The sequence below is a fragment of the Leucopleurus acutus genome (genome assembly GCF_964270905.1).
Source record: "Leucopleurus acutus genome assembly, chromosome: 9".
Classification (NCBI taxonomy): domain Eukaryota; kingdom Metazoa; phylum Chordata; class Mammalia; order Artiodactyla; family Delphinidae; genus Leucopleurus; species Leucopleurus acutus.
In genome coordinates this window covers 76,854,503-76,879,915 of record NC_139144.1, presented here as the reverse complement: position 1 = coordinate 76,879,915, position 25,413 = coordinate 76,854,503, and the positions used below count along the sequence as shown (strand labels likewise).

Below are 25,413 nucleotides of genomic sequence, written 5' to 3'. Positions count from 1 at the left end.
TTTCAGTCTCCTGAGTTGTTGAGGGTTTTAAATGAGGTAATATATATGAAAGTATTTTGTATACAGTAAAGCATTAGTCCATTTCTTTTAATTAGAGGCAGAGAAACCTAGGCTGACCTTTTGGCTCTCCCCTAACCGGTTGTATAACCTTCTTCTAGTTACTTAAAATCCCTAAAGCTCAGCTACCTAATACCTAAATAGAAATTGTACCTATTCAGTTTGTGTGGTGTGAGGGAAGAGTCATATATAACTCATCAGGGACTTGCCTCTTGAATAACTGGGTGAACGGTGACATCATCAAATGGGTGGAGAAGACAATGGAAGGAGCAGATTTATGAAGCTTGGGGAGTGATAAATGTGGGTGCTTGAGGAGCTTGCAGGGAATTTGGAAATAATGTATGAAGTTCAGGAAAGAAACTGGGGCTAAAGAGTTGCCTTTGAGAGTCATCAGCACATTGATGTCAGGTGAGCCTGAGTCACCCGGAGAGCATGAAATGCCAGAAGGAAGCCTAGGTGCAGACACAGTGGCCCATCACCATTGAAGAGGCAGGCAGGGAAGACTTAGAAGTCATGGTCGGAATATAAGATGACATGGAAAGAGTGGTTCACTAAAGCTAAGTTAAATAAGTATTTTTAAAAGAAAAGTTTTAATGTATTGGTAAGGGCAGAATCCAGATTGCAGCAGGGAAAAGTCATAAAAGATGACGAAGTAAGAACAGCTTTGATGGCAAAAGGAAGCAGAATGATAAAGCTTGGAGGATGAGGCTGGGTGGGCAAAAGTCAGAGAAGAAATTTTTTTAACTTGAAAATATTTAAATGTGAAAAGGAGTCAGTTGAAAAAAAGATGTTAAAACTTGTAGAGAGAGACTAATTGCTGGCCCCATGTCCTGAGAAGATGAAGCAAGATGATAACAGTTTAGTCAAAGGCAGGAGGAAGCATACATCTTTCACTTAGATAAGAAAGAGAAGAAAAAAATAATCCCAAGGGCAAAGAAAGAAGTTATAAATATGCATACATGATGCTGCATATTTTATAGCATCTATATATTTTCTCTATATCTTACAGGAGTCAAGGCCATCTGCTGGGGGTGAGCAGAACCTAGGAGAGATTGGGAGTTTCAGGAAAGTGGTAAAAATCTGGAAAAGCTTTTAGAGAAATGATAAAGAAAATTAACTAAATACAAATGAAAAGATTTCCCAAGAAAGTTTATAGGTCCATTTGAAGTTGAAACAATAACTGTATAAAACTTATAACTGACTAGAGTATATGATTTTCCCAGATAGCACCTCCTTCGTCAAAGATATCAAGTGAATGTTTTGTAGCAAAAGATTCAGTGAAAGGAAAAGGGAATTGAGGGTGTTGCTGGGAGAAGAACTGAAGTGACTGGTGGTGTCATTGGTGAAGGTTAAACCAGGAGTAGTCCAAAAGGGAGAACTAAGGAGCCTAGAAATCTTCATGAAATTAGAAGGCAGTAAAGGTGGGATGAAGAGACTGAGAGAGCTAAGGTTAGGAAATTCTGAACTAAGAGATTCCAGAGTGTGACATTTCCAAAGTGGAGTAAGTCTAGGTGCTCACCAAGCTCAGCATGTGACCATGAAAGGAAGCTTCTGAACTAACTGTAAAATGTAAGTTCTGAGGACAGTACTGGAAGGATTTCTCATATGGGTGCTGAAGTTTCAGACATGATGGCAGAGATTTAACAAGCACCACTATCCTGGGTAAATATCATCAAGGGGTATCCAGAATTTGACAGCTGACAGAGTTTGGAGGATGAGGATACAGCCAGATGGAAGGTTCACTGAAAGAGTTGTAGTCTGTGACATTTGGGTCCAAAACCTGACTTCAGCCCTTGCCTGTTCTGTGAGCTGAGCCAGGTTCTGTAACCTTCCTAAGCCTCCATTCCCTTATCAGCAAAATGGAAACATTAAGATTTCATCATAGGAATGTTATGAGAAATAAGACAAAACATATAAAGTGCTTATCTAGTACCTGGCAGATTGTAAGGGCTCAAGCATGCTACCTATTTTATTAGATGAAAGCAGAGTGAAATGGAGATTAGAAAAACAATTGTCTGTAAGTACTGTCAAACTTCTTATTTTTCTTCCTGCCTAGAAAGGCATTTGAAATTCCTAAAATCAAAGAAGTAAAATCAACCTGATCCACACACCTCTCCACAATTTTTCTGGGCAGATAAAGAATTATTCTCTTACCTATGTCTAAAAAAATGAAGTATAGTAAAGCCCTTGAGGTCAAGTTACTTATGTAAATAAAACCAATTTAAGATATTGTGAAATATGTAGAAGTGGGACATTGGTTTCATAACTCCTATGTTTACTCAACATAAAAAAATGATAAGGAAAGAGGAACTCAACAGGTATTCTCAATAATCAAATATTACTTCTTTAGAAGCTGAAAAATCATTGATTAAATTTTTCCTGACCATGAGAAATATTTACTACAGAATTTTTAGTAGTGAATTAAAATAAGTAAAAATAGTAGAAAACAATACATTGGTCTATTTCTCATACATCTTTATGGTGACTGGTGTTTGTAAAGGGCATTGGATTGGAACTTGAGATCAGAGAGGGTAGCATTTAGTGAGGAACTATTATGTGCATGGTACTATGCTGAATACTTTCCATAAGTTATCTCAGTCAATCCTCACAACAAATTGCAAGGTATATATTAATATTCCCATTTTATAGATGAAGAACAAGAGGCTCCACAAAGTTCAGTAACTTGGTCTAGATTACACAGATAGTAAATGGCAGAACCAGGATTCAAACCCTGTTCTATCTGGCTCCAAAACCTATAAGCTTTGTATTACTTCCTAATTTGTATGTGAAGCAAATTACATGACTTAGAGAAAAATAACGAGGCTTGCCTATCGTATTTAATATTCCTGGGCCTCTACCTCTTAATCTATAAAATAAGTTCTATCATCATGCTAACTTTATTGCCCATTCGGATGAAAACCAGAACCACAAACAAGCAAAGCTTAAATATTTAGAACAAACAAAAACAAAAAATATCTGACCTCCTCCCAGAAGGCTGTTACATTCTCCATCACTACTTCTGTAGTTGTTAAGTTATATTCCAGTGTCTTATATTCTTGCTTTTGTAAGAAATCCTGTTTGCAAAAGAGAGCAAAAACGTATTGCCAAACCAGGATACCATTAATACATTATTACATCTATTTTACACTCTAATAGTGATGCATTCTGTACTTGGATTTTATGAATTACATTAGAAATTGTTTCTTAATAAAATAATTTTATAAGTGTTCTAAAGTTAATTTGCCAAGTACTAGAATTAATCATTTTGAAATGTAATATTTTATAGAACTGTTTTTATACATTAGATTTTTAACATACCACTGATTCATCCTTGTACTATTACATGTTAACCTTAGTGATGAATTTATAAAGCACACCTGAATTACCCACCAATTGCCTCAACTCAACATTGAGAGAGAGAAAACCATTACCTTCATCTTTATAGCACCCTCCTTACTAGAGGCATCATTAGCAGCACTTCTCTGGGTTAAGTAAAGGTGTGAAGATCTGATATAACTGATTTTAGGGCATCAAACCTTGATTCTAAAAGAAGGGCTCTATTAGCGACTCAGAATCACAGTGCTCCTAGAGATGGTGGGAGCATGAGGAAGAATTAGGTTTATGCATCCTGAAGTCTTCTTCATAGGAGGTAGTTTTAAAAGTCTTGTCCTTGCTAACTTTTTCCCTTCTCGCCTCTTCAATTCACTCACTATCTCTATTTTGGTTTCCCTCTTTTTCTCCCAGTTTTGTTTTTAAGATCTGTTTCTCTGTCTGTATTCCTGTTTAGTGAATCTGTTTCTCTGATGCATTCTCTTTGGGTCTCTATGTCTGTTTCTCTCTTCTCTTTCTCTGTCTCCCCACCATGTCTCACATGGCTGTGATGGACTAACAGAAGAAATAAGACTAGTCCAAGAGCTGCCATGGTTCTGAGCTACATTCACCAATTTGTCTAAATTGCAGATCTCAAACTCACATATTTTCAAGATGATAAAACTAAGGAAGGTGGCTAAGTAGAGACTGTGATGAACTGGAGAGGGCAGACCCTCTCTGAGTGGGGAGCTGCCACAGCTTGTGAGGGAAGAGGACCCAGTCTATGGTATACTTCAAATTTTCAAAAGAGGCTGAAGACATGATTTGTTGTATATGTGACAGCAAACAATTTTTAAATGTTGCCAACTAATTCAAATGCATTGTTTTAGGTTTTTTTGTTTTGTTTTGTTTTTGAATGTAAAGGTCAAATAAAACAGGTCAAGGGCCAAAATTAAGTCCATGGGCCACCATTTGCAAACTCTGGCCTAGGCTAAATAATGGCAGAACTACCTAAAAGTGGCTCACCCTTCACCCTCATTTTTAACATTTATGTCACAATGATTTATTTTCTGGGTTAAATATTTAAATGGATATCAAACAAGTATAATAAAACATTTTGAACTGTATATTAATTATAAAAATTAAAACCACACCCAAGGTTATGGTGCTGATTCTGTTAGCTTTGCATTAATTGAGTCTCATTACCTGAGGACTTTAGAACCTCTCTTCAAAATTACCAGCTACATCACCCTGCTGATATTTTAAGTAATTAATGTGTCACAAAATGCCACTGTCATCCATCATGCAGTCCAGAAAAACACTTGGAAAAGTTTAAGGCGAACATTCCTAGTGTTAGCTGGAAAAACTTATAACTTCCGGATGAATCTGCCACCATCATTTTGCACATTTGCCAAGTTCATTAGAACTGCTCTACTGATTGATTACTTGAATAAAAATCTCCAGAATACAGAAACAATATTTTCTTCAATTTCTCTGACTTAAGAGAATTTCACAGGCCTTCATTTTATTTCACTAGGCTTTCATTACAAGGGCTCATTAGAGCACATACAGACATCAAGAGAGGAAATACTGTGCATCAAACTGGCCCAAGGCCAAGAATACCTCTCCAGAGAGTTTGCTCATGAGAAAAGTTCTAAACTGTTCTAAATTCATTGTGTATGATGCCCCATTTTGGTACATTACCTGTATTTTGTTTATTGCTCCAAGAGAATCATACCAAGTTTGTACAGCCCAGGGGAACTGCCGAGTGACTGCCATGCGCAGAACGATGCAGAATGAGATGGTTGTGAATATTTTTCGAAGGCCGATTCCATTAAGCAGTGCATAAGGAAACACAGATAAAAACACTACAAAGAACCCTGAGAAGAAGAAGGCTGAGCTATTGAGGTATCTCACATAGGCTGCCTTCCGGGTCAGTTTCAGTTCTGTTCTATAAAAAAATAAATAAGATTTGGGATGCTTATTTACTTTTCAAATATCAGGCATCTTGGAATTAAAAATCTGAACATAGACTCTCAAATCTTTCTCTCTGTGTTCTGATCCTTGTTCTACCCTGCATGAGCTGTGTGACCTTGTGCAAGTTATATAACCTCTCTGGGCCTCAGTTACCTTATCTGAAAGGGAGATGGATCATAATGAATGTACCAGTGTCTTGCATATAATACCTATAAATATTATTTTAAAATTACAATAATCTTAATAATTATTACTGTAATTATTATATTACTTTTATATCTTTATTCACTTCTTTATTAATTTTTAAGATTAATGACACTGATAATTTTTTGTTTGTTGGTTGGTTGGTTGGTGTTTTAAGTAATTAAGTGTGGATATAAGAATAATGACTTATAAAGGAAAAAGACAATTCTGGGATTCCCTAATGGATTGTTAACATTTTAGAAGTTCTAGCTTGACTTTGGGGAACCTTGAAAATAACATATAAGCCATAGAGGAGTGGTTCTCAAGCCTTAGCATGAGTAAAAATCACCTGAGAAACCTGTTAAAATGCAGAGTTTCAGGTCCACCACTCAGAGAAACTGACTGAGTCTGCAGTAGGCCTCCAGAATCTGCAAATGGGGCCTCCCTGATGGCGCAGTAGTTAAGAATCCACCTGCCAATGCAGGGGACACGGGTTTGAACCCTGATCTGGGAAGATCCCACATGCCATGGGGCAACTAAGCCTGTGCACCACAACTACTGAGTCTGCGCTCTAGAGCCCGCAAGCCACAACTACTGAGCCCATGTGCCACAACTACTGAAGCCCATGTGCCTAGAGCCCATGCTCAACAAAAGAAGCCACCGCAATGAGAAGCCTGTGCATTGCAAGAGAGTAGTAGCCCCTGCTCGCCACAACCAGAGAAAAGCCCACACTCAGCAACAAAGGTCCGACACAGCCAAAAGTAAATAAATAAATAATTTTTAAAAAAGAAGCCAAGTGATTCTGTTACAGGTAATTTTTGAAAAATTATAAGTGAGTAGATGCTGCATCCTCCCTGTCTCTCTCCTTTCAGTATAATTATTTGCAATCATACTGCTGATCCTTTAGTCTGAACTACAAATGTGAACAATTTTTCTAACACACGCAGAAGAGGTTTAAATGCACCAATAAGCAGAAAACAGGGAGTGCAGAGGCTGGTGAGAAGAGAAGACAATGCTGCCTTCAACCTCCGTCCTACTCTTCCAGGACTATCAAAACTAGAGTCACTTGTGATCCCCCTATTCAGCTCTTGCAAGGGAAAGAGCAAAGATAAAACAGACAAGTAGAGAGTGCTGGTGGGAAGTAGCAATAGCTGCGCCCGGCATTTAGTTCCACATGCTTGTACAACTCAGAAAAGTTCTCATTCTCAAGTTGTAGAATTCAGAGGAAATCTTTTTTTTTTTAAGTCTGAAAAAAATGTAATCCGGAGCCCTCTGATGAAGAAAACGAAGTTCAATGTTCCCAATCTACATTGTGACTCCCAGTCTAATGTGGTCTAGCCTACCTATTTTAATTATTTGGTATTGAAGGCAGATTATGATTTGGGAATCTCACTGGGGTGTGACTCTCAGCTCTCCTGGTTATAGCTGTGCCATCTTAAGCAAGTTTCTCTTTCCTCTGATCCTATAGAATCCACATCTACAGCAGAGAAACATAATATCTCCCCTGTGGAGTTGCTGCCAAGATAAATGACAGCACAGCACAGGGCCTTGCACATAGAATCTACATGTGTGTTGCTAATCTACAACAGAAAGAAGAACACTATTGGCTAGGCTTATATGTTTTTAATGCTAGAAAATACTGTTTAAAAAAATGTTAATAAATTTGTCAAAATTGTTGTGTATTATAAACAGTTGAGGAAAATGAAAGAAGTGGTACTATAAGAATAATGGAATCAGAAACATCTACAAGAGAAGGAGTACTTCCCAAAACTTCTGCTACCAGTGTCCTTGTCCTCACGGTGAGACACAGCCACCCCCCCCACCTCTGCGGGAGACCCGACAACACTAGCAGAAACTGAAACTCAGCAAGCAATCTGCTGCTGACAATCAAATCAATTTTGTGATATTTAAAACTTTTACTGAGAGGGCAGACAGCAGAAGCAAGAAGAACTACAATCCTGCAGCCTGTGGGACAAAAACTACATTCATAGAAAGATACAAAACATGAAAAGGCAGAGGGCTATGTACCAGATGAAGGAACAAGGTAAAACTGCAGAAAAAAACTAAATGAAGTGGAGACAGGCAACCTTCCAGAAAAAGAATTCAGAATAATGATAGTGAAGATGATCCAGGGCCTCAGAAAAAGAATGGAGGCAAAGATCGAGAAGATGCAAGAAATGTTTCACAGGGACCTAGAAGAATTAAAGAACAAACAAACAGAGATGAACAATACAATAACTGAAATGAAAACTACACTAGAAGGAATCAATAGCAGAATAACTGAGGCAGAAGAACGGATAAGTGACCTGGAAAACAGAATGGTGGAATTCACTGCTGCGGAACAGAATAAAGAAAAAAGAATGAAAAGAAATGAAGACAGCCTAAGAGACTTCTGGGACAACATTAAACACAACAACATTCGCATTATAGGGGTCCGAGAAGGAGAAGAGAGAGAGAAAGAACCAGAGAAAATATTTGAAGAGATTATAGTCGAAAAATTCCCTAACATGGGAAAGGAAATAGCCACCCAAGTCCAGAAAGCACAGAGAGTCCCATACAGCATAAACCCAAGGAGGAACACGCTGAGACACATAGTAATCAAATTGGCAAAAATTAAAGACAAAGAAAAATTATTGAAAGCAGCAAGGGAAAAAATAACAAATAATATACAAGGGAACTCCCATAAGGTTAACAGCTGATTTCTCAGCAGAAACTCTACAAGCCAGAAGCGACTGGCATGATATACTTTAAGTGATGAAAGGGAAGAACCTACAGCAAAGATTACTCTACCCAGCAAGGATCTCATTCAGATTCGATGGAGACATCAAAAGCTTTACAGACAAGCAAAATCTAAGAAAATTCAGCACCACCAAACCAGCTCTACAACAAATGCTAAAGGACTTCTCTAAGTGGGAAACACAGGAGAAGAAAAGGACCTACAAAAAAAAAATCAAAACAATTAAGAAAATGGTCATAGGAACATACATATCGATAACTACCTTAAACGTGAATGGATTAAATGCTCCAACCAAAAGACACAGGCTCACTGAATGGATACAAAAAGAAGACCCATATATATGCTGTCTACAATAGACCCACTTCAGACCTAGGGACACATACAGACTGACAGTGAGGGGATGGAAAAAGATATACCATGCAAATGGAAATCAAAAGAAAGCTGCAGTAGCAATCCTCATATCAGATAACATAGACTTCAAAATAAAGAATGTTACAAGAGACAAGGAAGGACACTACATAATGATCAAGGGATCATGCCAAGAAGAAGATATAACAATTGTAAATATTTATGCACCCAATATAGGAGCACCTCAATACATAATGCAACTACTAACAGCTATAAAAGAGGAAGTCAACAATAACACAATAATAATGGGGGACTTTAATACCTCACTTACACCAATGGGCAGATCATCCAAAATGAAAATAAATAAGGAAACAAGCTTTAAATGACACAATAGAACAGATAGATGTAATTGATATTTATAGGACATTCCATCCAAAAACAGCAGATTACACTTTCTTCTCAGGTGCGCATGGAACATTCTCCAGGATAGATCACATCCTGAGTCACAAATCAAGCCTCAGTAAATTTAAGAAAATTGAAATCATATCAAGCATCTTTTCTGACCAGAACACTATGAGATTAGAAATGAATGACAGGGAAAATAAACGAAAAAAACATAAACACATGGAGGCTAAACAATACATTACTAAATAAGCAAGAGATCACTGAAGAAATCATAGAGGAAATCAGAAAATCCCTAGAGACAAAGAACAATGAAAACACAATGATCCAAAACCTATGGGATGCAGCAAAAGCAGTTCTAAGAGGGAAGTTTATAGCTATACAAGCCTACCTCAAGAAACAAGAAAAATCTCAAATAAACAATCTAACCTTACACCTAAAGGAACTAGAGAAAGAAGAACAAACAAAACCCAAGATTAGCAGAAGGAAGGAAATCATAAAAATCAGAGCAGAAATAAATGAAATAGAAACAAAGAAAACAATAGCAAAGATCAGTAAAACTAAAAGCTGTTTCTTTGAGAAGATAAACAAAATTGATCAACCATTAGCCAGACTCATCAAGAAAAAGAGGGAGAGGACTCAAATCAAAAAAAGTAGAAATGAAAAAGGAGAAGTTACAACAGACACCACAGATATACAAAGCATCCTAAGAGACTACTACAAGCAACTCTATGCCAATAAAATGGACAACCTGGAAGAAATGGACAAATTCTTAGAAAGGTATAACTTTCCAAGACTGAACCAGGAAGAAATAGAAAATATGAACAGACCAATCACAACTAATGAAATTGAAACTGTGACTAAAAATCTTCCAACAAAAGTCCAGGACCGGATGCCTTCACAGGTGAATTGTATCAAACATTTAGAAAAGAGCTAACACCCATCCTTCTGAAACCCTTCCAAAAAATTATGGAGGAAGGAACACTCCCAAACTCATTCTATGAGGCCACCATCACCCTGATTCCAAAACCAGACAAAGATACTACAAGAAAAGAAAATTACAGACCAATATCACTGATGAATATAGATGGAAAAATCCTCAACAAAGTACTAGCAAACAGAATCCAACAACACATTAAAAGGATCATACACCATGATCAAGCGGGATTTTTCCCAGGGATGCAAGGATTCTTCAATATACGCAAATCAATCAATGTGGTACACCATATTAACAAACTGAAGAATAAAAACCATATGATCATCTCAATAGATGCAGAAAAAGCTTTTGACAAAATTCAACACCCATTTATGATAATTCTCCAGGAAATGGGCATAGACGGAACCTACTTCATCATAATAAAGGCCATATATGACAAACCCACAGCAAATATCATTCTCAATGGTGAAAAACTGAAAGCATTTCCTCTAAGATCAGGAACAAGACAAGGTTGTCCACTCTCACCACTATTATTCAACATAGTTTTGGAGGTCCTAGCCACTGCAATCAGAGAAGAAAAAGAAATAAAAGGAATCCAAATTGGAAAAGAAGAAGTAAAACTGTCACTCTTTGTAGATGACATGATATTATACATAGAGAATCCTAAAGATGCCACCAGAAAACTACTAGAGCTAAACAATGAATTTGGTAAAGATGCAGGATACAAAATTAATGCACAGAAATCTCTTGCATTCCTATACATTAATGATGAAAAACCTGAAAGAGAAATTAAGAAAACACTCCTATTTACCACTGCAACAAAAAGAATAAAATACCTAGGAATAAAGCTACCTGGGAGACAAAAGACCTGTATGCAGAAAACTATAAGACACTGATGAAAGAAATTAAAGATGATACCAACAGATGGGGAGATAACCATGTTATTGGGTTGGAAGAATCAACGTTGTGAAAATGACTATACTATCCAAAGCAATCTACAGATTCAATGCAATCCCTATCAAATTACCAATGGCACTTTTTACGGAACTAGAACAAAAACTCTTAAAATTTGTATGGAGACACAAAAGACCCCGAATAGCCAAAGCAGTCTTGAGGGAAAAAAAACGGAGCTGGAGGAATCAGACTCCCTGACTTCAGACTATACTATAAAGCTACAGTAATCAAGACAATATGGTACTGGCACAAAAACAGAAACATAGATCAATGGAACAGGATAGAAAGCCCAGAGATAAACCCACGCACGTATGGTCAACTAATCTATGACAAAGGAGGCAAGGATATACAATGGAGAAAAGACAGTCTCTTCAATAAGTAGTGCTGGGAAATTGGACAGCTACATGTAAAGGAATGAAATTAGAACACTCTCTAACACCATACACAAAAATAAACTCAAAATGGAATCGAGACCTAAATGTAAGACGGAACACTATAAAACTCTTAGAGGAAAACATAGGAAGAACACTCTTTGGCATAAATCACAGCAAGATCTTTTTTGATCCACCTCCTAGGGTAATGGAAATAAAAACAAAAATAAATAAATGGGACCTAATGAAACTTAGATGCTTTTGCACAGCAAAGGAAACCATAAACAAGAAGAAAAGACAACCCTCAGAATGGGAGAATATATTTGCAAACAAATCAATGGACAAAGGATTAATCTCCAAAATATATAAACAGCTCATACAGCTCAATATTAAAAAAAAAAAAACAACCCAATCCAAAAATGGGCAGAAGACCTAGATAGACATTTCTCCAAAGAAGACATACAGATGGCCAAGAAGCACATGAAAAACTGCTCACCATCACTAATCATTAGAGAAATGCAAATCAAAACCACAATGAGGTATCACCTCACACCAGTAAGAATGGGCATCATCAGAATATCTACAAACAACAGATGCTGGAGAGGGTGTGGAGAAAAGGGAACCCTCTTGCACTGTTGGTGGGAATGTAAATTGATACAGCCACTATGGAGAACAGTATGCCAGTTCCTTAAAAATCTAAAAATAGAATTACCATATGATCCAGCTATCCCACTACTGGGCATATACTCAGAGAAAGCCATAATTCAAAAAGACACATGCACCCCAATGTTCATTGTAGCACTATTTACAATAGCCAGGTCATGGAAGCAACCTAAATGCCCATCGACACACGAATGGATAAAGAAGAAGTGGTACATATATACAATGGAATATTACTCAGCAACCAAAAGGAACGAAATTGGGTCATTTGTTGAGATGTGGATGGATCTAGATATTGTCATACAGGGTGAAGTAAGTCAGAAAGAGAAAAACAAATATCGTATATGAACGCATATATGTGGAATGTAGAAAAATGGTACAGATGAACCAGTTTGCAGGGCAAAAGTTGAGGCACAGATGTAGAAAACAAACGTATGGACACCAAGTGGGGAAAGACATGGGGGTGGAGGTGGGTGTGGGAGTGTGATTAATTGGGAGATTGGGATTGACATGTATACACTGATGTGTATAAAATGGATGACTAATAAGAACCTGCTGTATAAAAAAATAAATAAAATTAAATTAAAAAAAAGGGAATGAGAGCATGTCCTTCTACTCTGCCATCTTGAGTCAATCTCCCTATGACTTTAGTCTTGTTAATTAGAATACATCATTAGAATGCTTAATTGTATACCCTGATATGGACATTTACAAATAAAAATAAATAACTGCTCCTGAGTGAAATAAAAGACTTGGAGTTTCTTAAAAAAAAAAAAAGAACATATATAAGAATCACCTAGAAAGCAGTACTCACCATAATAAAATCACTAACACTATATGAGTCATAAAAATATTTTATCTTATAAAAAAAAATTGAAAGTGACTTTATTACCAGAGAGCAATAAAGAAGTAGATTTTCAGGGAGTGTTACACAGCCTTTTGCCCAGTGCAGCAGTGGCCCAGGCTGAGGTCATCCCTTTGCAGCGCATCCTGCCAATCTCTTCCAGAACATTCTATTTGCTCTTTTGAGTAGAAGCAATTCTTGCTTTCCCATATTTACGTCAGTACTTTGCAGCCTTTTCAGGTAACAATTTCATGCCAGATTAAGGAACCGGATTATACAAGTTAAAACCAAACATTTGCTATTAGAATTGGTTAAACAAAAATACAGAATAGGAAGGATGGATTTCATCTTTTGAGGAAGAGGGGAAAAGAAACCCAAAGTCAAGAAAAGTCAGCACCTAGAATGATCTGACCAGGAGTTTACCCTGAAGCTTGAGAAAACCAAATTCTCTGATAATCTCCTCATCATTCTGGTTATGCCTGTGCCTATAGGCATTTAAGAGTGACCCAGGGGCAAGTGTGATGGAAAACTCACTTGTTAATGAGAAAAACCTTCAACCAACTAAACAAGATCTTTAAGGATGTTTCTGGAAAGAAAATATAATTTCTTTCCTGGATTTGTCTTGAAAGGCATAATAAAAACAGGCGACCAATTATGTTTGGGCAATAAATATGCTTTTACTCTTTCTATTTACACCAAAAAGGACTTAACATTTCAGCATTTCTTTTGTTGTTCCAATCACACACCTGCAGCTCAGTTACCACTGTCTACTGGAATCAGCAGCCTGATATCCTGAATAACCCATATTCACAGCATCCAAAATGCGACTCTTCCCTTTAGGACCTTTTTTCCCCAAGAAATTCTCATGAGCTAATTCATCTTGAAATTATTTGCCCTTTAACAGAAGATCTATGCCCACTGAATCTCAGAGAGCCTTTTTTTTTGGATTGCAATTTGTAGAACATGGAACTTGACTGAAGAAAAATGGTCACAGCTATAGATATGCCCTAGTCTATATTTTGTCCAAAATTTTCTCAGTAACAGTATCTCTCAGTCTGTGCTGTACTTTTTTCCTGGCTATAATCTTTACTAATCAGTGAGAGAAAGGTTATCTGAGGTAAAACAAGACCAGATATGTAGACGGTTGCCAAGTACTGATTCTACTTCAGGTGGCGGCTTTCATTACTTGAACTGATTTCTCAAGTGGAGGGTTTATAGAAACACAATGTATAGATATTACCCTGTATTACTCTTAAGTTAAGGAAGAACAAACATATTTTAAACAAACAGAAGGGTTTGTTTTTTGTTTGTTTTTCATGAGCCATAACATATAAATTAAGGAAGCTGTAATACTAGAGAATCATTCATTTGGTTCAGAATCATATCCTTATTATGCTAGCAGTTCCATTTAAGGTTTCAATCAGTCTCTAGAATCATGATCATTATTTTAGTCAATAAGTATATTAAGCAGCTATAAGCACATACAGACAATTCTTTCATAAGGGATACATATCCTTGTAGTGCAAAATAGCATACTTAATCACCTACGTAAAACGATAGCCCCATGAAAATGACATTAAGCCACTAACACATGAATATTGATATAACTTAATACAACTGTTTGGTTGTCAGAAATTTCAAGTATGAGCTGAAGTCCACTCTGACATACTCATTTTTATTTATTTATTTATTTTTTTTTTGCGGTACGCGGGCCTCTCACTGTCGTGGCCTCGCCCGTTGCAGAGCACAGGCTCTGGAAGCGCAGGCTCAGCGGCCATGACTCACGGGCCCAGCCGCTCTGCGGCATGTGGGATCTTCCCGGACCGGGGCACCACCTCGTGTCCCTGCATTGGCAGGCGGACCCTCAACCACTGCGCCACCAGGGAAGCCCAAGACATACTCATTTTTAATATGTTAAACCTTAATTGGCTAATTCAATTGATACTGAAATTATCAGAATGACTTACTGTCTTAGGTTTTCAATTATTTTTTCCATTGCTTCTTCCCAGCAGTAGGCCTTAACCGACTGGATATTTTCAATCATTTCTGACGTGATCACCAGTCTTTCATTAATCTTTCCAGCTCTCTGATCTCTGTAAATAATCCATCCACCAATCAAATACTTAGTATAAACAAGTCAAAATGTCCACTAAGAACTGCCCAAGCTTTTAAGAAAAGCCACATTTCTTTTATTAAAAGGATGTTTATTTTATTATCAAATATATAGTAACAAAAATAGTATCTGTCATTTAGTAAATGCCTCCCATGTGCCAGACACTGTATTAGATGCATGTCATACATTATGCCTAATCCTTCTGACAACCTAACAGAGGTGATTACCTCCATTTTAAAGACAAAAAAACCCAGAAACACAGTGGCTGAAGCAGCTTGACACAGGTCATTTAACTAGTAAGCATGAAATCTGGGATTCAAACTAAGAGCTATTTGACTCCAAAATTTGTACACTTTCTATCATACTCTAGCTGGCACACTAGAAGTCCTCTTTCATAAGCAGTGACTGGTGTCACCGATTCATTCTGTAATAAAAAGCAACTAAGGCTGTGGTGTGATGATTCATGAACCAGGGTAGAAAAAGCCTATAAACTCTCCCCAAAATATATGTATTCCCTCCCATTCACATAAATGTATTATCCATTGTACCTAAATCTCTGATGTGCAAAAAGTGAACTGGATGGTAACATATTTATAAAGAAATTCTATAGACTAACAAGCAAAAAAATGTCCCCTTGATATAGAAAGTATTATTTATGTCATGAAAATAATTCCTTTTTTTGTGACACCTAGCAAGGAGATCACGGTTCAGTGCATAGAGAAGTTCTGGTTTTATTAGAGTGGGCTTTTGGAAAACCTAATTTAAAACCCTTTCAAACTATGTAAATAAGAGCGCTACCTGTACTTCATCAGCATTTTCCCTAATCCGGCTTGAAAAAGGGCAAGGACTATGAGAAAACCAAGTCCACAGAAGGCGCAGGCCTGTAACAACTCCCAGAGCAGCCCCATCAGCAGCGTCACTTGCAAAGGAGCAATCCACACGAAATGTGCCAGTGCAAGTCCCTGAAAAATAAAATCACAGTGAAAACCACTGACATTTTTTCCTCCATGCCCAAAACAAAGGAAAAAACAATCAAAGAAGAAAGAAATCAAGCACAGTGAGCTCATACAATCAAACACTTCATGGTTCTGAACACACTAAAATCTAGGTATTCACTACATGGAACACGTAGCAATGTGCTTAAACATTCTATGCATAGGATTTCCCCCCGAACAAACTTCAAGTCACTGTGATCTTTTTCCAGTGGAATTGCATGGTGATTGAAGAATTTATTTTAAATAACTTACTTCTGTGTGGATAAAGCAAGAGCCATGACACAGAACATGAGAGAACAAAAGACTCTTCAGAAGTTCAATCTACACAACTGTACAACCCTATCACCTGACAATATATTCAGAATACATGCATGCTCAATTCAACACCTGCTAAGGGTTTGACACCATGTAAAATACTAGAAATACAAAGGTAAATAAAACAATCTGTCCTCAAGGACCTTGAATTTTATTGTGACAGAAGACAGCACTGAACAAGAATTGCTCAGAGTATCATACTCAGCCAAAGTAAATAACTGATTTAAAGTATTAAAAGGAAACAAGGTCTGATAAGGACTGAATTTTTAAAAAAACTCATAAATACAAAGCAAGCTGAGGTGCCCTTGAGTTGGGTGGTTCCATGAGACCCCAAAATGGCACTCTGCTACACAACTTAGCCTTCTCAGTTTTCAGAAATAGGGAAGGTAGGGATGCTTATGACTTAACCACTTATTACTGTTATCTGACCCAGAAAACCTTTGGGGTTGTATGAGTTATAATAAAGATGCATAAAAGATTAAATCAGTAGGTACATACTTCATCAAATTTGTTCACGTTGTTGGAAAGGAGACTAACAAGTTGTCCAATACTTATTTTATCTAGAACACGGCTTGACAGCTTCAAAGTCTAAAAGGAAAATGGGAAGTTAGATGTTGTCAATGAACAATAGACAAATATATTCATAAGTAATGTTACAATACAGCTGAGGAATTAGGTAACCATGCACGCATTTTTAAGTTAAGGTAATGAAAATTATTTTATGTTCATCTAACTCAGTGTCTTCTCAGATTTATAAATATTTCTCTTTACAACAAATATTACACTGGCATGCCTCTTCTTATTTTATTTTACAGTATCTAGAGAGGAGTAAATATTTCTTCTAATCCAAAATGGGAACAACATTGTACTTAAATATTCATTTATATACTGTAGAGGGGTTTTTTTTGCTTTTGTTTGTTTTTATAAAAGATGGAACCAAAGGCAGTGAAATTTGAGATTAATACCTTGGCCTTACAGGGAACTATATTCAATATCTTGTAATAATGGAAAAGAACTGAAAAAAATATATATATATTTATATCACTTTGCTGTATACTTGAAACTAACACAATATTGTAAACCAACTATACGTCAATAAAAAAAAATTGTTTTAATAAAATCTTGGCCTTAAATTTTCATGCAATCTTATAGTAACTGTGTTGAATAAAATTACTGTTAAAGTCAATAAAATTATATTACAAATAATTTAATCATTAATAATTTTGTGAAAGATTACATTAATAAAAAATTCTTAAATTTTACAAAGAAAAATATATCCGTCTATACAGCATAGAATTTTTATGTAGATAAATTATTATTATGAAAGATCACAGTCATACTTTGCCTATAAAATTTAATAAGAATTGATTTGCCATTAGATGGCTTTGACTGAAAAGTACCTATCTAATATTTGCTTCAACTGAATCCCTCACATATGTATTGAGCACTTAGTAGACACAAATCACTATATTCAAGGCTTCAGGGATTATTGTTAAGATTTCTTAAACATAATTCTTGCCTCGATAACCTAGTACATACATAACTAAATATGATAAATTAGTTAAAGGGAGTAGATAGAATAAAATAGGGTGATTAAGAAAAAGTTCCCATATCTGGTTATATAAATCTGCAAATATTTTATTGAGGTTGAATTTTAAGATGGGTGTGTAATAATGAATAGCATTTAGATAAGCACAGATGAATAAGGAATAAAGCAATTAATTCCAAAATGCTATTAGAGCAATATGGGGCAGGGGCTGGGGGGAATCCATTGAGCTGGATGACACATGACTTGGTACCATACTCAGTCTCAGGTAACTTGAGACTGGGCTTAACATGGGTTCCACATGGCTTAACATGGAGTTTATGTGCACAATAAACAGTGAATATCTGTTCACTCTAGTTAACTTTATCTTCTTGAAATTCACAGGCAAAGCTCAATCTAGTTTGTATTTAGATTCATTATTTAAAAATATAATTTGAATGTATCATGGTTACAGATTTTGGAACAAAGAAAACTATGCTCTATTACAAAATCTGGAACAATGTGGGAAGAATTAGTGGCTGCCTGCCACATAGATGAAACTGGTCAGATATGGTACCAGTTTATTTTAGGGACCAAACCACAGCCACATGGAGATGAAATTGTATTCTTTGGAGATGATGTTAATGCAGGTCAATAGTGGCTAGAGGGGTAAAGAAAATGTGTAAGAACACAGATAATCAATGTTGAAAAAGGACAGACACAACTTCTAACTTTTCATTAATGCATTCTGGGTCTGAAAGCACATATATCGCTGTATTTGTGCTAAACATTATATATGAACTTATTCACAAACTAACCTGCTCCTTCTTTGATCTCCCCTCCCCTTAGCCCAGAGCACTTCATGTTTCTCTCTGCCTATGTAACACAATTTGACTTGTTATATTATTTCAGTACTTATTTTATGTTCTCTAATAGTTGGAAAACCCTCCACTTCAAGGATTGTGACTTACCCATTTTAGAAATTTTGAAGCAGTTCTTGCACAATGTTTTATACCTTTTAGGTCTTAGCTTCTCAAAATATTTTATCCATAAAATAGGAATAATAGTTTCTACCATATGGAGTTTTGGTCAAATGAAATGATATACCTAAAAATCACTTAGAAGCTTGTCATGTACATCCTTAGCTATTAGTTATCATTATGATAAAATCACTTTTATAAGTATTTTTAAACTGGATTCAACTTCCTTTGATATGCATTCTGTGTAAATTCTACCCTCCAAATAATACCTAATAATTTCTTCACTTACATATAATTTCTGGATCAAGATAAAATTTTTATTGATTTATCACCCATGCTTTCCTGGTATTTGTGAACTGATGAGACTGTGGTTCAGGTGATTTGATTAAACTGCAGAGTCGGTTTTTCCCTTGTGCCTCCACAAACGGCTTTTTTGAACAATAAAGTATGGCTATCAAGGTTTTACAACACCGCTGATCTTGCATGTATATTATGGAAGTGTTATGGGTTATTTGCTAGAGGGAATTTCAGGTCCATGTCCCTTATAAGCCAAGTATATAAAGTTTTTACATTGGGGAAAGAAAAAAGAGAAGGGTAAAGCAATACCCAAATGATTCAACCAAACAGGTTTCTATAATCACTTGGTAGATCAAAGGGTCACACATGAATCAGGCTGGTGAAAGCACATGTCACTGAGATGACCTTAAATTGTGTTTGTAAGATACGGAAGTCTTAATCTGAATTCATCCAAAGCACGCTTCAGCAACTTGGGCTCTTAACTGGACAATGCATACAGAAAAGCAGAGAAGGTTCTTATGGTTGCCATGCATGTGCTATTCTAAAAATGTTTAACTTGCAGAACTTAGGATGACAAAAATCTAACTCAAAATAAGGCAGTGGGGGCTTCCCTGGTGGCGCAGTGGTTGAGAGTCCGCCTGCCGATGCAGGGGACAGGGGTTCGTGCCCTGGTCCGGGAAGATCCCACATGCCGCGGAGCGGCTGGGACCGTGAGCCATGGCCGCTGGGCCTCCGTGTCCGGAACCTGTGCTCCACAACGGGAGAGGCCGCAGCAGTGAGAGGCCCGTGTAGCGCAAAATAAAAAAAAATAAGGCAGTGGATACCACCACTGTGTCACAACTAGTTAAGGTAGAAATGTCTATTGCTTGGGCTATTGTTAACAATTTCTTGTTATTGAACATAAAGATACATGGCATTTTACCATAAGATGATATTTTGTCAATGACTTTTATGCAGATAGTAAGAATCATTTCAATGGGGAGCCATGGATTCCAAAAACTGGTATATGACTAGTGAAAAAAAAAAGAAATCTAAAATATAGGCAGTTTATAGAAGGCACTCAATAATTATTAGTTGAAGTAAAGTGAATTATCAGCGAAAATTAGAAATATTCATTATTGCTGCCATTTATTTCACAGGTATACAAAACTGATTTCAGCATTTAGCCCTTATTTGTATCAGCATGGCATCTAAAACATGATGCCACTAACACGTAGCATGGAGACTGTGCAAGAAAGTATTACCTTCTTATAAATCAAACTAAACATAGCTATTCTCATCTGCATTCCAATGCGATGGAGGCCAAAAATGGCTGGGTGAAGGAGCAGCATCCTCACGATAAAGAGAAGGCATAAGCCTATGCCTAGGTAAATCGCAATGGCGCGTTCTACCTTGTTATCTGGATCATAGGAAGCAATGATTCTTCCCAGTAAGAGAGGCTGTACTGCTTTGGTGACTTCCTGCAGAAGACGGAAAACAGAAATGAAATTTTATTTTTCTTTCATAAAATGCCCTCATGATTTCAACACAAGAAGTTTCATCTTTACAGGAGATGAAAGAGAGCCATGCCATACATGAAACTCTTGATGTCCTTTGTAATATCTTTATACTTTGAAATAACATTTTATTTTAGGTTACAGCAAAAGTCACTTGGAGACGTTTATGTATGAGGTATTCTTTACTAAAAAGTGAAGAGCGGCCATAAAGCAAAGGTGTAATTTCTGAAATAGTGTGTTAATTGGTAACATCTACAGAGCACTTAACAATTCATAAAATATTTTTCATTTGATTTTTATGACAACTTTAGGAGTCAGAGTAAGCATTAATATTTTCACATTGCAGATGAAGAAACTGAGGCCAAAGAGCCCAAGTGATTTGACGTGATTTCAAAATAGAACTTTCAAAAGCACTTTGAGTGATGGAATTATTACCAAAATGAACAGTTTCTTGAGGCAACCACATAAAGGGGAACTGGCAACAGGAGGGAGGAGTATAAAGGCACACGTGGTATTTAAAGCCCAGTGCCACACCCTTCGCAGTCTGGCATAGGTGGGGATTTTAGGAAAAAAGTGTGACAGAAGACTTCAGTCTCAGGCCAGTTTCCAACATTTCATCAAGTCCTCAAAGGCCTATGAGTTAACAAGGGAAGACCAAAGTTGTATTTTCCAAATCTTCCTCATCAGACTTTCCATTCATCACTAAATCAAATTGTTCATCAAATTCATTACCATTTTGCCTGAATATATAAGAATAGATCTGAACACACGGATTTGAACCCAGAAGGTCTAAGTCTTAACCATCTTGCTAATTTGCCTTCGAAAGAGAAAGACATGTAATCCTGTAATTTTGTTTTATGATGGCCTAGTGAAATGGGGATCTGAGGCTAAACCCTTCTGGGAAATAATATTATGCTAATTGATTCCATTTCAAATGTATATTTTCAAGCCAGACTGCCCCTTCCCCCAGCATTGCTCAGCATTACTTTCTGGCAGCCCATAATTTGCTTTTTTTTTTTTTCCATTTTCTACTATGTCTTTTCTAAACCTCAGTGTCCAATCCCACCAGCCCTCTCATTCTCAATAAATGAAAATGCTTTCTTATAGCAACTTCATCCCCACAAGGAATCCTAAGCTATAGCACCATCATTGATTGGCCACTAGCTTTGGGTAGCTGCTCACTCTATACCTGGTATTCAGTACCTCATTTCACATTAACTGTGTAGACCAAGAATGTGAATGTAGGAAAAGATTCAAACGTTTTAAAAAAAGTTTACAAACTAATCACAGACATGGAATATTAGAGTTCTCGCATCTCACACAGCCATATTTTAATATAAGTTTGAATTTCAGCAAACTGATAGGTGCTGAAAAGAAAATTGTTAACTACCTACCCAGATATACCATGTTACAGTTGGCCAATATCAACTGAAGAGCACTTTTGTTTTTGGAACTTCATATCATCTTTATTTTATATTTTTTAACATCTTTATTGGAGTATAATTGCTTTACAATGGTGTGTTAGTTTCTCCTTTTTAACAAAGTGAATCAGTTATACATATACATACATCTCCATATCTCCTCCCTCTTGCGTCTCCCTCCCACCCTCCCTATCCCACCCCTCTAGGTGGTCACAGAGCACCGAGCTGATCTCCCTGTACTATGTGGCTGCTTCCCACTTAGCTATCTGTTTTACATTTGGTAGTGTATATATGTCCATGTCACTTTCTCACTTCTTCCCAGATTACCCTTCCCCCTCTCCATGTCCTTAAGTCCATTCTCTATGTCTGCGTCTTTATTCCTGTCCTGCCCCTACTACGTTCGTCAGAACTTTTTTTTTTTTTTTTTTTACATTCCACATATATGTGTTAGCCAGCACTTGTTTTTTAAAAAGTAAATGAGTGGGGCTTCCCTGGTGGCACAGTGGTTGAGAGTCCGCCTGCCGATGCAGAGGACTCGGGTTCGTGCCCCGGTCCGAGAAGATCCCACATGCCGCAGAGCGGCTGGGCCCGTGAGCCATGGCCACTGGGCCTGCGCGTCCGGAGCCTGTGCTCCGCAACGGGAGAGGCCGCAACAGTGAGAGGTCCGCGTACCGCAAAAAAAAAAAAAAAAAAAAAAAAAGTAAATAAGTGAACAATTACTGCTTGTTGGCATGTGTAATTTTATGCATGCTTTGTACTTTTGTTACACGTGTATCCATTTTTAGAATGTACAGAACTGTTTTTGAGGTTTTAAATTTTATATAAATGGTATCATATTGTGCTTCTTGCAACTTTTTTTTAACTTAAAAGTTGTGTTTCTGACATTTAGTCCCATTGATACTTGTATATCTACCTCATTTATTCTGAGTGCTGTTTAACATGACATCCTGTGAATAAATCAGGCTATTTGCCCCACTGCCCTATGTTGGAGAAGATAGGTTGTTCCCATTCGTAAACTATTACAATCTGTGCAAGTGTTGCACTCGCTGTTTTCATTAAATTCTATAGATCCATGCCAAACTTTCTCTAGAGTAGATAAATTTTATTTCAAAATAACTCCTTAAACTAGGAAAATGTACAGTTAAACCTTGGATTTTAAATTATATGTATAAATATATCTGCAATACAAATATAATTTTCTATAGTATGTTTATAGTGGCAATATTTCATCCTCAAAATTATTTTTAGATCAATATTTTATCCTAGAATTTTTCAATATTATGCTGTTCTTCATAGACAAATGTCAATGCCACATCTACTTTGATTTACTTTTCCATTAATAGTGGGTTTGCACTTGGCTAAAATGCTCTCAAGTTTCAGTCAAGGGCATTGGATTCATGTGCGCCACCCATGCTGGAGATATTGTGTGTGGCCACAAAGCAGAGAGTAAGTAAGGAGCTTTGATGTTTACCAGGCATACCACATAAAACATAATTTCTTGTTCATTATAAGACAATAACCAGAAGACTATGATCTGTGACTGCTTCTCATGAATCCAACTGCTTATATCATAATTAACATAATCACCTTTCTTTTTCCAGAACTTGTATATATATATGTATATATAAAATCTCCTAATAGATAATATTATCGAATATAGAACCACTGATAAAGACCACAGTACATATTTCCAAGGAGTAACTCCTATCTATGGAATGCTAAAAGGAGCATTCTGAGGAAAAAGAGAAATATTTTAGTAATTGAGCTGTACACAGAATTTTTAGAGTTAAAAATGGTCAGGCTTACATAAGTTTTCTCCTATTGAGTAATCTGAACTAAAGTCCCTGCCATTGTATCACCATTATATTTTTTCCATAACCTGTCACCTCTATCACAATAGACCCATTTGCTGAATTTATTTTGATTTATAACAAAATAAATAAAATTGTGTCAGTCTGATTCAGACACCTATTCTGCAGGTTGCATAACTGAATTAATTAGTCGTCTTCTGGCCTCAAACAAAAGAGGACATACTCATCCTTTGAACAATAACAGCTATTCCACAATGACACTGGTAGTATTACAGTGGAAGGGTACCTGTTCATAGGAAAAAAAGGCAGTTTATTTCTGGTAGAGAGAATTCCAATAATTGGACCATCTGCCGACAGCAAAACAACATTAACCTCACCACAACATGGAACTGTCAACATTCAAGGACAAAATCAGCACTCCAGACCCCTCCCTCCTATAGTTTCCCCTACTCTGTTTTAAGCAGCATGTTCTCTAATATTTATAATGAAAGCATTTACAGACATCACCTGATTTTATAATTTGGAAGGGAAAACAATGGTAACTGATACCTAGCTTAATCTACGTGTGCAGTCCTTTACAAAAATCATCCCTGTAATGACTGGGACAAACACAGTCCTCTATTCTTGATATGTGAAAGTTGTGTGAACCCTGTTGCCAGTATATTTTCAGTTACACAAGAAATTTCCCAATTTGCCACCATATAAAATAGTGTAAGCAGACTGAGGCTTGAATGTAATGAGTCAGAATGTAAATTATTTTGAAAATTTGATAAAATATTTTATTAAATTTTAATTAGACACAAATCAAGATGAAATTAAGGGTTCACTTAGATAATGGAAGAAGGCTGATACCAATCTTTAAGTCAGCATGACAGGGAAATGAACACTGAATTCAGAGTCATGAAACCCAAGTTCTTATCCCAGCATGTTACCTACACTCTGTGTCACCTTAGTCACTTCCCTTCTCTTGACAGTTTCCTCACTGATAAAATGAGCGGTGGAGCAAGCTTATCTTAAAGTTCCCCTCCAGAGCTAATATCTCAGATTATATGATCTGAGTCTGGGGAGTCCTGTGGCAGAGGCTGAGGATTCTTGGGCAAATGTCCTGGTACACATCCTGACATCGCTATGGGTGTTTTCTACTCAGAGGGACGCAGGTCTGAATAGGATGAGTTCAGAATGCCATGTGGGTAGAGGGGGTCAGGTTAGAGAACAGCACAAGTGACTACATTCCTGCTGGGAATAATCATGAATCTCAATTTAGATCAGCCTCCCAGGGGAAAATTAGGAAGCCTGAAAATACCTCCTGGGAAATACATCTGGTCTCCCATGGGATCCCCCAGACCAGAACTTAAAGTCACTGTAGATGAGTCTGAATCCTTTAACCATTTTGTTCTACCCGCACACCTAGGACAGAGTCAGATGTTTCTAGAGATGGGGATGTCCGCTGGATATTCAGACCAAGAAAGAAAGTTCAGGTGAAAATAAAAAACTTAGTTCGCGCTTGCAATTACATTAAATTAATTAATCCCCAAATAACTTTACTTTAAAAATTACAATTCCAAATCCAAAGCATAGTTGCTTCTAATACGGGAAGAATCATTACTGAAGAACTTCTAAGGTTACATTGTTTTCTATTGTGCATAGTCAGTAAAATCATCATTATCATCATCTCAACTTG

General features: G+C 36.8%; 1 protein-coding gene across 1 annotated transcript in view; it reads right to left on the bottom strand.

The window, feature by feature from the left end:
• CFTR (CF transmembrane conductance regulator) overlaps positions 1–25,413 on the bottom strand; it is a gene marked incomplete at its 5' end in the record, with an annotated part of 203,826 nt that overhangs the window by 126,001 nt on the left and 52,412 nt on the right. Inside the window, 6 exons of the mRNA XM_082846837.1 lie at positions 3,039–3,131; positions 5,071–5,317; positions 14,747–14,872; positions 15,691–15,854; positions 16,701–16,790; positions 20,249–20,464. Of these exons, the coding sequence (XP_082702963.1) occupies positions 3,039–3,131; positions 5,071–5,317; positions 14,747–14,872; positions 15,691–15,854; positions 16,701–16,790; positions 20,249–20,464 (936 nt within the window). The remainder of the gene's footprint in view (positions 1–3,038; positions 3,132–5,070; positions 5,318–14,746; positions 14,873–15,690; positions 15,855–16,700; positions 16,791–20,248; positions 20,465–25,413) is intronic.